Here is a 16,202-nt window from a genome sequence, read left to right as displayed (position 1 = left end):
CCCAAATCAGTGCCTATCTTTACCTTGTTAAATGTGGTCACTGTGATGATGTATTGATAATTTCAAGATCGATTATGCAGTAGCAATCTTTTGAAAGGGAAGTGTAACTAAACAAAAGAGACAAGTCTTGTGACTCATTTTTATGTTTGAGCTCAATTATTTAATACTATTCATAAATAATTTCCACAGAAATCTCAACTGTAATGAAAATTTCATGTTTTCCTAAATATGTTCAGATTCTTATAGGAGCTTTGTTTTCAGGTTCACTGGCAGCATGTGGAAACTATTGAGTTGGTGAATGATGGATCTGGTCTGGGATTTGGCATTGTTGGAGGAAAAGCAACTGGTGTCATAGTAAAAACCATTCTGCCTGGAGGAGTGGCTGATCAAGTAAGCTACTCCCAACAGGTGTTCATGCTGTTTTATTAAATAACACGGCTTCATCTTTTGCATTATCTGCCAGAAAGAAGAAACTGTGGCTTTAGACAATATCAAAGAATCGAGTTAGACTCTTCTGTTTTGCTGGCCTGTCTTTAAATTGTATTTTTAGAGAAACACCATTGAAAGGGGAAGATTGATCTTTAGCTAAAGGAATAGATCCCCAGACTAAAGCCCAAGTTATGGTTTTGATCATTGTAGAGGTAGGAGTTCTTTATTTTATGATCGTAAATCAAATTTATAAACCTGGTCAACTGTTTCATGGCCATATGATTCTATAGGAAAAAATATATACTTTGCTGCAGTAGGAAAAAACACAAGATTCATCTGTCCTTTTAGTGATGGGTCACTGATGTTGACTTTGTCCATGAAACCCGGCTTGTTTTTGTCGCTGAGAGTTGTACATTAAAGAATTACCATTTATGCTGGAAATACATGTTGGCATATGTGACAAAATTTTAGTTGCTTATTATAATTTATAGTTTACTTAGACAAGTTCAGCTAATGCAAGTATATTTGTGTTTTGGTTGTAACATTTCATAATGATGTTTGCTTTTACAGGTGTATTTGAACTTACTTAGGAGTCATGTTCATCAAATTTTGTCATATTCATATGTGAAAGTCAGATTTATTGGCAGAGATATTGACAGTAACACAATAGCTTGACATTTAAGAAAATATTAGCCAGTATCTAGCAGTATCTGGTGAAATCCTCTTCTTTGACAGACTTGTGATAAATAAGTTTTATCTTCATTATAGAGCCACACTGTTCAATACTGTGGGTAATTGCCAGATGTCACTTTTTAAATTCAAATTTAAATTAATTAAACTAAATAAAGTTACAAGTTTAGTTCCTCAGTTGGTCTGGCTACATTTCATGTGCTCTCTAGCTGCATGTTGCTTGTAGCTACCCTATTGGACAATACAGGACATTTTCATCCTTGCACAAAATCCTAGTGGCCACTGTAGAGAGGCTTATAAGACTGCTTGCCACTCCCCATCTATATGAATTTATACCTCACCATGATATCATCTGAAGATGAATTATTTAGAGATTTATAACTTAAATGGCAAGGCAGAAAATTGTGGTGTTAATTCATTGCTTTCTTGTGGTTCATACTATATTTTGTGTAATATTTATTTGTACAATGACTTTTACTATATCTTTATTTAATGGCATTTTCTTCCTCTATCCCTCAAAAAAATCACAAAATGTCTTAATATTTTCTTATATCTAGTGGGTAGCAATCAAATTGAAAAGCTTATATCGGCTCTCAATTTAGGGAATATTTGTGAATTTTAGTTACTTATATCACATTGAGTGACATTAGGCTGCTTCAAAAATGTAGTAGTTAAAAAAAAAAAAAAAACAACAACCACCACCACCACCAACAGTTAAAATCACAGCCACATGTCTACTGTCCCATGATTGATATCTCATATTGCTGATTTTTTTTATTCTCGTCCCCTCATTTAAGACTTCTCTGATGAAGGTAATGAAAGTAAAGCCCGATAAACCAATCTCTCTTTGTTCAGCATGGGCGGTTGTGCAGTGGAGACCACATTCTAAAGATCGGTGACACAGATCTGGCAGGGATGAGCAGTGAGCAAGTAGCACAGGTCCTGAGGCAGTGTGGAAACAGAGTTAAGCTGATGATTGCACGAGGTGCCCTAGAAGAGCCGGCAGCACCCCCGTCTCTGGGCATCACTGTGTCCCCATCCCCATCCCCATCCTCTACGCCGGAGATGCGGGTGAGTAGGCGAAAGTTGACGGGGTAGGTCATAGACAGTAGCACCTACATGATAGGATGTTTGTTTTGAAACCAGATTCATTAATGTTTGTATATTAGTGATAGATGCACAACCAGTTGACCCAGACACTAGTGTGGTGAAGGCCTTAGGATGGGGTGGTGGGTGTGGGCTAGAAGGTGGTCAGTGAGGAGATAGAGGGGACATTTTTAATATTTTGAACAATAAAGATACATTTTTTTTAAAAAAATGAAACAAAATTCAAATATAGAGATGTTTTGGCACAATATGTTATTAATTGGGAATAATGTGTAAAGATGAAAACTAGATTGCTTAAAAGATTCTAGATGACTATTTTGCATTTTTCTCTAAGCAGTACATTTATGAGGATAATGTTCTGTAGTACAGAAAAGTTTGAAGGAATTATTTGCTACTAATACCTAAAATGTTGGATACTTTCTCTTACATTGAAGGCCCTCAGTAGGGTGTGGTAAATAAATCTTACTAAAACCTTTTAATATTGTTTTATGTTATATCATACAACTGTTATCAAATTTATAATGACGACTCATTATCTTTCACCCAGTTACTATAAATTTTTAAACACAAGTTATGTTTTTGATTGTAACGAAAGCTTTACCCATATGCATAGCCTCCCATTTGTTTGTAACGGTATAACAAGAGCTAGAAAATTTCAGAATTATTCAAATGTGGTGGTTATCACAAATATTTCAAGTCACAACATGACTGTAGTGCATTAAAAAAATCAAAATCATTTTATCTAGAAATCATATATTTAAGGAGAGAATTGCACTCAATTTTTAGATTAGCTTTTTAGCAAATGTAAATTCTACATTTTTCTCCAGTAGTTCTAAAAACATCTGATTTTTTTTTCTATTGAAATGTTTTTTCTAACCAGTTGCTTTGAATTCTTTTTTTAGTATCCTAACCTCCTCCACAAACCCTTTTAAACTTTATTAGAACACTTGAAATTTCCATGATTCTCTTGTTTTCAGGATTGAGTTTGGTTGCTATTTTTTGCAGAAAGAAAGAAAGCTTGTTTATAAAAGTATTTAAGTGGCATTCTTTTGTGGTAAACAAAAACATTTTATTCAGCATATATAAATGAATGCAATACCGAGACCCACTTGATGTAATTGAAAGCTTAGAAAAATATCTATTCTGTACATATCATCATTTCTGAAGCTTGTGCCCCTTTTAAAACCATTCGATAGTCAAATTGCCACCCTCCAAAATAGCACTCGCATAAGTCTTATTAAAAATAGAAAACACATTTGTTTCCATTGAAGCAGATTTCATCCTGTCATTTTCTTGTAATTATCTAAACTTTAAACTTTTTGCTAAGTTTGCACAGATAATTATGTGCAGTGAGAAAAACTAAGTGAAACTTTACCATAAAATTATATCTCATTTAGGTGAATTATCAGTGAGATACAGTCAGAGTTTACTTAAAAAAACAACCACCAGAAAACATTACCAGCTAGCCCCAACCAGCATGTCTATTCAAACTCATAGCTTGAATTCTGTCCTGATCTTCTTAGCGTTATCTGTAAAATACTGACACCCCTTTAGTATATAATGCCAATAGCTTAAGGAGAACTTATTGCATTAATCCACTAATGCTTAATTCAGGGATTCTTGCCCTTAGGCCCATATAGAATTAATAGCAATGCTCCATGTTAGAGAAACTTGCTTTCAGCTATCATTGCAGGAAGTAAGGAAGTCATAGTAGAAAGGCATTCTTTCCTTACAAATAACTTTTACAATTGAAGTATGAATTTACAGAACAAATACAGAGACCATTTTAAATCGTTCATGGGTACATTTCACTGATTAAAAAAAATAATAATAATCATCAGTCCTAGCTGGTTTGGCTCAGTGGATAAAGTGTTGGCCTGTGGACTGAAGGATCCTGGGTACCATTCTAGTTAAGGCACATGCCTGGGTTTTGGGCTCCATCCCCAGTAGGGGGCGTGCAGGAAGCAGCCATTCAATGATTCTCTTTCATCATTGATGTTTCTCTCTCTCTCTCTCTCCCTTCCACTCTGAAATCAGTAAAAATATATTTTAAAAAATACTCAGTCTATTAAGAATATTTCTGAAGGATAGATGAAGGCATACTTAGAATCATCTACTAACTTGGGATAATAGTAGCAAAGTGTCCTGAGAGAACACAGGGGCCCCATCATTCCCTGAGGCTTTACATTCCGCTGAGCATTTAAGAGCCGGGGTTCTGCAACCAGCCTGTCTGCATTGAATTCTGCCTCCGCTAGGATGCTTCCTGTTTGTCCTTGGAAAGGTTTCTGTTCCTCCGTTTCCCCAGAGAAAAGTTGGCAGCAATTGTGCCCACCTCAGTAAATGTTCGCTGCACTTGTTATCCTTATTCCTGATAGACAGCTGAAAATTAGAAAAATTCAGTAGTAAAACCAGATTTAAACCTGATCTGAATTAAAAATGTGAGTTCTTTAAACCTTCTATATCATTCTATAACAAATGCGGATGAGCATGTTGGAGAACGGAATTTGATAATAAGAAACTATTTGTATACACAAGTTTTGTATACACAAACAGTATTGTATTTCTGTGATAGGGAGTGTGTTTCCTGCTGACATTCCCTTCAGCACAGAGGAATGATGCTCAGTGCACGTTAACAACGTTATCGAGACGGAAGTAATCTCACCGTGACCCTCCAGCAGAGTTCTCTGACAGCTAATTACACCTTATTCCAAAATAAAGATGTGGCTTTTTAAGTTACCTTGTTTATTTACCTGTTTATTTTTCTGTGTATTTACTTATCTATTTTATTTTAGGTTGATGCTTCCACTCAGAAAAGTGAAGACAGTGAGACATTTGATGTAGAACTCACTAAAAATGTCCAAGGATTAGGAATTACCATTGCTGGTTACATTGGAGATAAAAAACTAGGTAGTTTTAAACACTGATATATATTTTTTAACTTGACAGTTGCCTCTAATGCAATTATCTTATGAATTATTGAATCATGTTTGTATATTTTTATATTATTAGATAAACAGATTGAAAACTTTTCTAGGAACAAGTTAATATATGTGAATGTATGTGATTGTGATTTTGTATTTATGAGACAAAACCATTGTCTCATCCTCTGGCCTATTTCTACTACTGGTTTTGTTTGTGTGGATTGCTGATTCATATTTCCTCAAAATTAGGACTTTATATTTGGATATTAGAGGATGGATATTATTTGTTTGAGTGATTTTCCTAAATAGTAAAAAGAAAATAAACTATTTCCAATCTTAGAACCTTCAGGAATCTTTGTAAAGAGCATTACAAAGAGCAGTGCTGTGGAACATGATGGCAGAATCCAAATTGGAGACCAAATTATAGCAGTAAGTAGCACATTTAATTTTGCTGTTAATTGTCATCGTTGAGAAGTGCATTCTCCTCCTTTACACAGTTTTGAGAACTACATTTAGCTTGATACTAATTTAAGCTTGCTTTGTTAATTTGACTCTCATTACATTGACCAGTTTTATTTATTTTTTTAGAATTAACAGCATTCAATAGAAGCTTTACTGATTTCACTTCTAAAGGTGGGGCTTCATTTGTGAATAATTTGTGATATATCTGATTTCTGGTTGTAATGTGAATGTAATAGCTATACATTAGTTACATTCATGTCATAGTTAGACTTTAGTTGCAGACACCAAGGTAAAGACCAGTTGTCATAACCTCTGGTTTGCTTGAATCTGAATTTGGGATGTGTACATTTTCTTCCAGGTTAGCAAAACAACACTGTTTATTGTTGACTACATCACCAAGGCTACTTTTAGCTCTAAGACTATACAAGAATAAAGAAAAGGTCCAGCCCCTCTAATCAACCCATCATTCTTATTGTGGCAACTTCAGTAGGCTTTGAGTGTGTGGCTATTCAAGGCAGTGTACAAAAGAATCTAACTTCCAGTTCAGTGTTCACTGGAAACAGGGCTACTACCTAACTCCTCCTTAGAACACAAACCAAAAGGATCCTGCAAAAGGGGCTTCCTGGTTAAAAACTTCAAGAAAAACTGCAGGTTATATATTCCCTTAGGGATTCAAAATGCACATGGAAAAATCAAAGACTCAGAAATTCTGCAATAGAGAAAGTTATTTAACACTTTTACATCAGTGTTTCCTAAATTTCTGTAATAATGAGTTCTTTCTAACTTCAAACATATGTTAATATCATTTGGAAGATATTTTGAGGAATGCCAGTTCAGTTTAATGCTAGAGGCCCAGTGCATGGATTTGTGCACATTGAAAGGAAATAGAAGATGGCGGTGGGATGGGACTGGGTGAGATGGCCTGGACACACCCTGGAGCCAATATCCAGCGGTCCCTTACCGGCTGGCTGCACCTAGGGTGGCACTGGGGCTCCAAGGGCATCTGCAGAGTGAGTGGGATGTCTGCGGAAGGTGGAGTCCCTCAGCCTGGCCTGTGGGGATCAGGCCAAACCTGGCAGTCTGACATCCCCCAAGGGGGTCCCAGAGTATGAGAGGGAACTCTGTAAAGATGCTGTTGCTAGGCAGCTTCTGAGTTGAGCATCTGCCCCCTGGTGGTCAGTGAGTGTCAGACCTACAGGCAGTCACTTAACATATATATATGCCATATATATATATGGTTAAGTAGATATATACATACATAAATACACAGACTAGAGGCCTGGTGCATGAAATTCCTGCACTTGGGGGGGGGTGTCCCTCATCCTGGCCTCCACCTTCTTGCAGTCTGGTACCCCTCCTTTCTGCCTGCCTGCTCGCTGTTCCTTTCCGCTAGGCTCGAATGCTCCTTAGTGCTGCTACAGAGGTGGGAGAAGCTCTTGCCACTGCCACTGTGCTTGCCAGCCTTGAGCCTGGCTTCTGGACGAGCGGTGCTCCCCCTGTGGGAGTGCACTGATCACCAGGGGACAGCTCATGCGTTGAGCAGATGCCCCTGATGGTCAGTGCCCATCATGACCGGTTGTTCTGCTGGTTTCGCCATATGGTCGCTTAGGCTTTTATTATATAGATGTGTCTGTTTAAGCTTAATTAAGTATCTGGGGTTTTGTTGGGATTATAAGAAAGTAGAATGTTAGGATAGAATAGTTCTTGGTCACAGCAGCATTGTTCACAGTAGCTAAGATAAGGAAGTGACAATTGGTGTTCATCGAGGGATGAATGGCTAAACAAACTGTGATGTACATACAATGGAAAATTAATGATACATAGAAGGAAATTCTGCCACATCCTACAACATGGATGAACCTTGAGGACATTATGCTAAGTAAAATAAGCCAGTCACAAAAGGATAAGTACTATTTGATTCCACTTAGAAGAAGTGCCTAGAGTTGTCAAAGTCATAGAAGCAGAAGACAGAATGGTTGTTTGGGAGGGAAGGGGAGGGAGGGGGAAATGGAGAGCTGCTATTTAATGGGTACAGAGTTTCACCTTGCCGGATGAAACATCTGGAGATCTATTGTATGACAGTGTGAATATACTTAGCACTTCTGAACTGTATGTACGTTTAGAAAAGGTTAAGATGATAAGTTTTATGTTACGTATTTTCTACCATAATTTAACAGGAAAGGTAGAAATGTCCTTTATCTCTGACATTTGCCCCTGTATTCAACTCCCTGAGTTCTGGGGCTTAGTTCTATACTGCTCCCAACTGCACCTGTTCAACTGTTAATCGATTCTAAAAATCAGATGGTGCTTGCTGGATCCTATAAGGAGCCTTCCCACTGCATCTTTATTTTAATGTACAATGAAAATTAACTACTTTAAGTTTTGTTTTTGTTTTTTTGAGGAAAGGAAAGGAGAGTGAATAGATACAGACTCTAAATACATAGTTGATACTGAATTAAAAATTGAAAACACAGCTCCTTATTTTTTCCCCCTCAGCTGTATAATTTAACTCATTAGAAAGCTTTCTAAAATTCTCTTGAGTTATAAATCACATGACAACCAATTTACCCATTTAAAGTGTATAATTCAGTAGTTTTCGGATACTCACAATTGTGTATCAATTATCACAATCAATTTTAGTATATTTTCATTATCCTAAAAAGAACCCCCTTACACATTAGCAGTTACTCACTAATTCCTCCATCATCTCAATGCTAGTCAACTGCTGATCTAATTTCTGTGTAGATTTTCCCATTCTGGACATTTCATGTGAATGGAATCATACAGTAAGTGGTCATTTGTGATTGGCCTCTTTTGCTTAGCATAATGTTTAAAGGTTCGTCCAAGTTACAGCATATAAAGAAATCCATCATTTCTGAATGACAATCCACTGTATGGGTAGACCACATTTTATTTATCTATTCATCAATTGATGAGCATTTTGGTTGCTTCTTCTTTTGGGGGGATAATGCCTCTATAAACCTACATGTATAAGTTTTGTGTAGATGTAAGTTTTCATTTCATGGGTATATACTTAGTGGAATTGCTAAATCATATGATACCTTTTTGTTTAAGTTTTAGTTAGCTTCTTTCACCTACAAAATTGCAATAAGGAAACATCTCTTGTATAGTTTTTTAGGAAAACCATATGAAATAACATGTAAAATTTATTATTTTAAATACCTAGTGTAATACTTTGCACCTAAGTGCAATTTGATAAATTAAGCAGGTATTTATTAAGGGACTGAAATGAGGCTCTTATACATTTGAAAGAGTCTCATAGTAGCTTCCCTCCTCCTTGTCATTCTTTTCATTCTTATATAAGTGGAACTTTAAATATAATTTTGCTTAGGCAAGGTCAGTGATAAAGGAAATTGTTGACCCAAAAGTGGAAGCAGCCTTCTTGTGAATTTTTTTTCTTGCAATGAAGTCACTTGTGTTCATCATCAATGTTCTGATTTTTAACTTTTAGCAATATTTTTAGAAGCACCTTAAATGCTTAAGGAGCATCATGAAATGCTTAGATTATGCCTTAATTTAATGTAAAATATCACCATCTTGTGGACTTTTGAGATACTGATAGTCAAGCTCTTCACACCAGTTGTGTTTTCACAGCTGCATTTGTTTTTCTCAATCTCTGTTTTGATAACAGCTATTTTGAACTATACGTTATTTTCATTTTATAATTGTTGAGGTGGTGAGAAGATTAATAAATTACCTCTTACTATTTTGAGGAATTATTATTCTATAACATTAAAAATTTTTTGTAGGATTCCTGTTTCACAGATTGTACTCTGTGGACCCCTAGGGTTCCACTATAGACTTTACAGGGGAAAAGAATAGAATAAATGAACACAGTTTCCCCCACTTTATTAGTCAGTATGTAAGAATTATATGATAAAAGGACTCTATTTTTAAAGTTGGCCAAACTTGTCATTAAATAAAAATACATACACTCCTCCTTTTTAGATTGCTATACAGAGAACTTGGCTGAAAGCGGTATGAGGTTATGATTAATTAAAATATTACTAAACAAACGTGAATATGGAAAGATGTCAGATGTTGCCTAGTATGTTCTGTGACTTTTTGCACACACTAGAGACTCATTGCATGAAGAGATTCGTACAATAGGCCTTCCTTCCCTTGGCTTCCTGCACTGGTTTTCCTCCTGCACCCGGGACCCAGGCTGGAGTCTGCCATCTTTGTCTTTGCTGCAAACTCCAGAGTCTGCAGTTTTGTCTTCATTGTGTTACTCTGCTCCTGTAGATCTCTTCGTCCTCGCCCTCCTTCTCATAGCAGGTGTCCTGCTCCACCTGGCCACTCTGCGCCTGGAGCAGCTGGGTAGCCTTCATCTTTGGCTTTCTAATTTGCATACTCACTCTGATTGGTTCTGGGCATAGTGGAGGTATGGTCAATTTACATGTTTGTCTATTATTAGGTGAGATAGGTATAGGGTGTGTTGGAGGAGGGCTTGGCCAGCTAACTGAGTGTACTAAGAAGCTGGAAGTTTTGGCTTGTTCTAGCTAGTTTTTCTCCCTATAACTGTTCCTGTTAATTGATACATCTGTACTGTGCATTGTGAGAATGTTAGATCTTTTCTTGAGATAACACAAAGGCAATTTTCTGATACTGCAGTCTTGTCCATGGCACCCTTGGATGTGAAGCCAGGGTTTAACTCTCCCTTCTATTATGAGGGACCAGAGCTGGTCTGGGGCCTGGTGTAGGCTCTGGTGACATTGTCTCATATGTATGATGGGTCTAATTATATGGAACAGAAACTGCTCCCATGAAAACTTGGGATTTTCATGTTTATTAATCACTTCTTCACTCTGCTACTAATCATATCAACTGATGAGTATTTTCCTGGTCTAAAGTGCCATGCACTGTAATTTTGGGAAGTACCATTAGTCCCTTATTACAGATGGAGATACTAAGCAATTTGAACTGAAGTCTGGAATTAAAAAGTCCATGATTATTTCATTATAGCAGTTTCTTTGGTGCTACTACCATGTCTGACATTTGTTTTCTTGGGAGATCCTTGTAGAGATATTTGTAGAGATATTTACATAGCAAATGGTGGTTTTTTTCATCCAACTTACTCTTCCCTTTGGCCCTTTGTGTCTCAGCAGTTTACTCCACAGATTCTTTCTTTTGGGTGCCATCGTTCCTGAGGGGTACTGTGTTATCTTGATGGGTTTCAACGTGGCCTGAGCCTGGCTTTCCATGGCAGTGGCATTCCTCTGGTCTATTTTCCAACAAAGTCAGGTTGTTGAGCATTCCCCAACATAACAGCAATTTTCTCTTGCTTCACAGTTAAAGCCTTTTTCTTATTCTTATAACAATCCCCTGCATCCTTCCCTCCTTGAGGTGCCACAACTCTTCTGATTTGGGGTCAAGGAAGAACCATCTACATAGGTGTGGTAAGGACTCAGCACTCTTCTCTCTTTAAAACAAAAACAGGCCTCTTAAATTTTCCCTTCCTTTAACAACCCAGTTCTTTCATGTCCTAAATGTACACAACGTTTAGTTGTTAACCACTTAATTTAAATTTATTCTTGGGGGCCCCTCTCACAACTTAGTTTAGCACGGGGATATGGATAAGAGTAGCATCTCAACCACAATTTCATTTTCACATATATTACACTAAGTATGAATCTCTCATTCATCTTTTCTTCACCACAAGTTCTCTGGATAGCCTGCTTATTCTGCCTCTTAGATGCTGGTAGATTCTTTCTTCTTTTAATCTTTGATATCCACAAATTATACCAGGATATGTACAGGTGTTAGGTGCCTTCCTTTTTCATTGTGTTTTCTGGTTTTTCATGTACCTCTTTGATTTGTAGACTCAGGTAAATTTCCCTACCTCCTAATCTGATTTTTCCCCCTCACTTATTCTTTTCTTGTGAATTCTTTTCATAATTATGTTAATTTATTAGGATTAGCCTATATTATTAGTCTTATTCCGCTGATGAGTTTTATCTCTTTAATCTTTTCTTCTGAAATATGGAAAAATGGTATGTTCTGTCAATTCTATTGACTGACATCACAATAAGAGTTATGTTTTTCATTTTAGGTAGATATTTTTTGTAACTATAATCCATACTTCCATAAAAACAAGGAAATATGAATCTCTTTGAAGTTTCAGGAAATATACTTTTTTTCTTTTCACTGCAGTAATGACTTCATTGGAAGGCACTTGCATTGAAGCTTCAGAGCACTCACCCTCTTTTGGACTGGGCCATCTAATTCCACATCTTGTGACCTTTAGTCACTGTCAGTAATAAATATGCTTGTATAAATGGAAGCTGAGATGGGTCCTGGTGAAGACTGTGTAGGTTTTTATCCAGATGGCTCAGGAATTGGCAAATCAAGAAGGAAGGGGAAAGTTCAGATTTACCGTTTCACTTGCTCGAGCATCACGGTGGGGCCTTTGCTCTTTGTCCTGGGCGATTATCTTCTGTGTTTGTTGTGTGGCCAGGAGTTCGTTGGAATTGTGTATATACACACATTGTGTATGATGTGATTTTATAACATATATGTAATTCTGTGCTGCTGCATGCTCCTCGTAGCTTGCGTGGCCTCCTGCATTTAGTGTATATTTTGGAATTACTAGTTAGGGTATTTTACTTGGGTGGGTGGGGATTTAATTCTGGGTTTTGTGGAGTGCCTCAGACTCTGACAGGAGGAAGATTTTCATGTACATTTTCCTAATTTTGTTTCATCTCTGACATTTCTATTATAGAGAAAGGGCAAATAGCAATATTCAGATATTTGTGTGTGTGTGTGTGTGTGTGTGTGTGTGTGCGTGTGTCACACACACATACACACACACACTAGAGGTTCGTGCATTGGGGTGGGAGGGCGGGGTCCCTCAGCCCGGCCTGCACCCTCTCGTACTGTGGGAAACTTTGGGGGATGTCAGTCTGCTGGCTTAAGTGTAATAGAATTTAGGGGAGTGGGCCTAAGCCAGCAGGCAGACATCCCCCAAGGCATTCTTAGCCCTGCTATGGAGGCAAGAAGGGCTCCCGCCACCACTGCTGCGCTTACCAGCCATGAGCCCAGCTTCTACCCTGTTTTCCCGAAAATAAGACAGTGTCTTATATTAATTTTTTCTCCCAAAGTTGCGCTAGGTCTTATTTTCAGGGAATGTCTTATCCATGCGCTAGGTCTTATTTTCGGAGGGTGTTTTATTTTTGGGGAAACACAGTAGCTGAATGCTGCTCCCCTTGTGGGAGTGCAGTGAGCACCAGGGGGCAGCTTCTGCATTGAGCATCTGCCCCTAGTGGTCACTCAGCATCATAGCAACCAGTCATTCTGCCATTGGGTCATTTTGCATATTAGTCTTTTGTTATATAGGATCTTTCTAAATAGGAATCAACAGGGTGGAGGTATGAAGAAAGAGGAGAGAGTTAGACATTTGTTCAAGTTTTTATGTAGCTCAGAAGTATTATACAAGTTTAAATAACTTGCAAGTATTAACATTATGCCATCCTTCTCTTTTCTCCTCTCTTCGTGTATACATGATATACATTGTTTTATATGTGTACTATTCATTGTTTCATATATAAATAATATGTACATTATATGTGTGTATGTAAAACAAATGGAATTTTTAAATGTTTAATTAAACGTTTTATTACCTACTTCTTAGAACCTCTGCCATAAGGGAACTTCATCTTGGAGACTGCTGATTTATGTCTTACTGTGATTCTCATTGGTTTAGTAAATATTTGAGTGTCAGATGTGACCAGCACTGTGCTTAGAAAAGCTTGACACCTACACAGCCATTTTATATCCATTTCATAATTCAAAATAAGTGTCAGCGACTTTAAATTTCAACATCGAATGTACTGTTCCTCTTTTCCTAATTGTTTTCAATGTGACTGTACAAATATTTAGAAATAAGGTATTGTAATCTGCTTTTATTTATTCCAAAAGGCAATCTGCTTTACAAATCAATATTTGACACCAGTTAGTGGCTCTGCCTACCCAGGGTTGAAAATAAACTGGCAGGTGGCGCTGTGTTTTGGTGACACACAGAGCCTGTCCTCTTGGAGCATGCAGTCAGAAACCAAGTAATAACTGACATTTAAAATTAAAATCCTGTGCTGTGAAGGAGAAATGCTATTGGGGGAGCTTTAACTGTAGTCTGGGACAACAAGCTAGGTCAATGTGGAATAACCAATGGGTTGAGACCTAAGACATGGTAGGTGTTTTCTAAGTGAGCAGATAAGAGAGACCATGCATGGAGCGGGCTGCCCAGAGAGCCTGGACTGAGGAGCATGCAGAGGCCTCGTGGCTGAGGGAAGCCCCATGTGTCAGAGGCCTTGGTGGCTGGAGGACAGAGTAGCAGGCACATCGCTCAGGGTGAGGATAGGGATGGGGTGTGAGGACAGTGACACAGGCCATTCTGAGAGAGAGAGATGGGAGCACCGATTGTCCTAAGGAGTTTCTGTGTAAGGCAAGTAGGTTCATATGATTATATCTTCAGTTTGGAAAGCTCACAGGGACCTCTTCAAATGACTTGTCATTTGTGAACTAGAAAAAAATCACATAAGTTTTTTGAAGAGGCAAGGAAATTAAAAGAAGTGAAGTTTTGTTGTCTTTCCTTTTCTTAGAGTGTGTGTGTGTGTGTGTGTGTGTGTGTGTAATGACTTTGGAAAACATTAGCAATCTAAGTGACCATTTTTGTCACTGTCTTCTCTGCTTTTGTGTCCTGCATAAAACTGGGTTCCAGACTTGACTGTGCATCCAGATCACCTGAGGAGTAGAAACAAAATATTTTTAATTATATAGAATCCTGGGGCCCATGCTGGAGCTGTTAGCTCATAATTTCTAGAAATGAGACACCATAATCTGCAATAGGCAAAACAAGCAAAACCCTCCTGAGTGATTCCAGTGAATGTACACTCGTACTGGGCACCAAACAGGCATCAGCCTGTTGCCTTCCAGGGGAATCCTCACTCCCCATTCTTCTCATGCTGACTGGCAGTAACTACATATCTGGTGAACCTTAATACAAATATCCATTCAATTTTTAACATGCCTCGTTCTTACCAGGTTGATGGTACAAACCTTCAGGGTTTTACCAACCAACAAGCAGTAGAGGTATTGCGGCACACGGGACAGACCGTGCACCTGACGCTGATGAGGAAAGGAACGAAGCAGGAAGCTGAGCTCACGGCAAGGGAGGACGTCAGAAAAGATGTGGTCTTGTCTCCTGCTAATGCCAGCGTCAGCAAAGGTAATGCCGAGTTGCCTGGTTTTCAGTTACACCCTTACAGCGTTTCATTGTTTTTCTAATTCTAACATCATTTAAAGAATAGCTTTTAGTCTTCACTATTTAGTATGAACCAAGTTAAAAAGAAGTTTAATAAAGTTGGGATGAACTGGAACCATGTTGTGTTCACTAACTATAGACCAGACTTCAGAATAAAGCGGTTTACTACTTCCAGTCCTTTTTTTTCAGTCACCACTTCCGAGTTGGAAACACACACAGTCATTGACCTTGCTGTCCCTGCCTTCCTTTTTCAATGTCCTCATCCTGTTTTTTCCTTAGGCGGAGCCTATCTGCCTGGATTATGCATGTGAGCCCCAGGATGTTTCTGACTCCTTAGTCTTTCTTTGAAGGAATGGGTTTTAACTTCCCAGTTAGAAATGTCATTCACAACCTGCTTACACATGAGTGTTTCTGGGAAACACTGACATCCCTATGAAGCTCCCGGGCTCAAGGCTTACTGGCAGAAGTCAGGCTGTTGGTTGGAAAGTGCTGCTTCATTTCTCAAACTGCTAACCATCCTGGTATTTATGGCATAAACTACCTATCACAGTACGAAAAGACAGGGAGGCCAATCCCAGGAGGAATTTATTACTTCTTTGTTCCATTAACACAAGAACATTCCTTTAAGAATAAGTGGCTATTGAAGAGTTTCTTTACAAAAACAACTTCTCATTTAGGCATTCAAATATATACAGTAGGGTTTGAAAAATTCAAATGTGTGATTCTCTGACAGATATAACTACTAAAATATTCTTCTCTTTAAGAAAATTATGAAAAAGATGAAGATTCTTTATGTTTGAGGAGAAACACCAGCATAGTACCCATTGAAGAAGAAGGTAAACACCTGGAGCTAGGCTGTTTTGTGCTTTATATACTTTATAGATAAATGACTTTTATAAATGTGCATAAGCCTCTATGGACATATTGTAAATTATAGAAAAACACTTTCAAAAAAGAGATGTTTGTAAATCCTCATTTATACATGTGATTAATTGCTCTAGAAGATTAAAATAGTTCATTTATAGCTGGCATGTTTTCTTACTTGATCTTTTCTTCTGCATTTTTTAAAACTAACAACTCTTTGGGACTCAATCAGTAAATACATGGTTTTTATTTCAACCCCAGTATGTCTGTACAGCCAAAATATGTCTATCTTAATGAATAAACAAACATAAAATTATAAAGCATATTTAAAATAAATACAAGGGAATCTGTAAAGCATAAGCTACTAGGAACGAAACTTTCCAATTTGGGAAGGCTTTTTCTTCTCCATTTTTAAAAAAAGTTCTGAACTTTAATATTGAAATTGGTTC

The 16,202-nt window shown here is 37.6% G+C and overlaps 1 protein-coding gene across 8 annotated transcripts in view; it reads left to right on the top strand.

The window, feature by feature from the left end:
* The window catches only part of MPDZ (multiple PDZ domain crumbs cell polarity complex component), a 156,514-nt gene that overhangs the window by 56,706 nt on the left and 83,606 nt on the right, over positions 1 to 16,202 (top strand). For all 8 annotated transcript variants that reach the window (XM_045580241.1, XM_045580244.1, XM_045580243.1 and 5 more), the window contains 6 exons: positions 262 to 390; positions 1,975 to 2,190; positions 5,019 to 5,133; positions 5,488 to 5,576; positions 14,670 to 14,853; positions 15,654 to 15,725. In XM_045580241.1, the coding sequence (XP_045436197.1) occupies positions 262 to 390; positions 1,975 to 2,190; positions 5,019 to 5,133; positions 5,488 to 5,576; positions 14,670 to 14,853; positions 15,654 to 15,725 (805 nt within the window). The remainder of the gene's footprint in view (positions 1 to 261; positions 391 to 1,974; positions 2,191 to 5,018; positions 5,134 to 5,487; positions 5,577 to 14,669; positions 14,854 to 15,653; positions 15,726 to 16,202) is intronic.

Source organism: Pipistrellus kuhlii, unplaced genomic scaffold, assembly GCF_014108245.1.
Source record: "Pipistrellus kuhlii isolate mPipKuh1 unplaced genomic scaffold, mPipKuh1.p scaffold_m20_p_12, whole genome shotgun sequence".
Lineage (NCBI taxonomy): Eukaryota > Metazoa > Chordata > Mammalia > Chiroptera > Vespertilionidae > Pipistrellus > Pipistrellus kuhlii.
The sequence above is the reverse complement of the archived record's forward strand: the minus strand, read 5'-3'. Positions and strand labels throughout refer to the sequence as shown.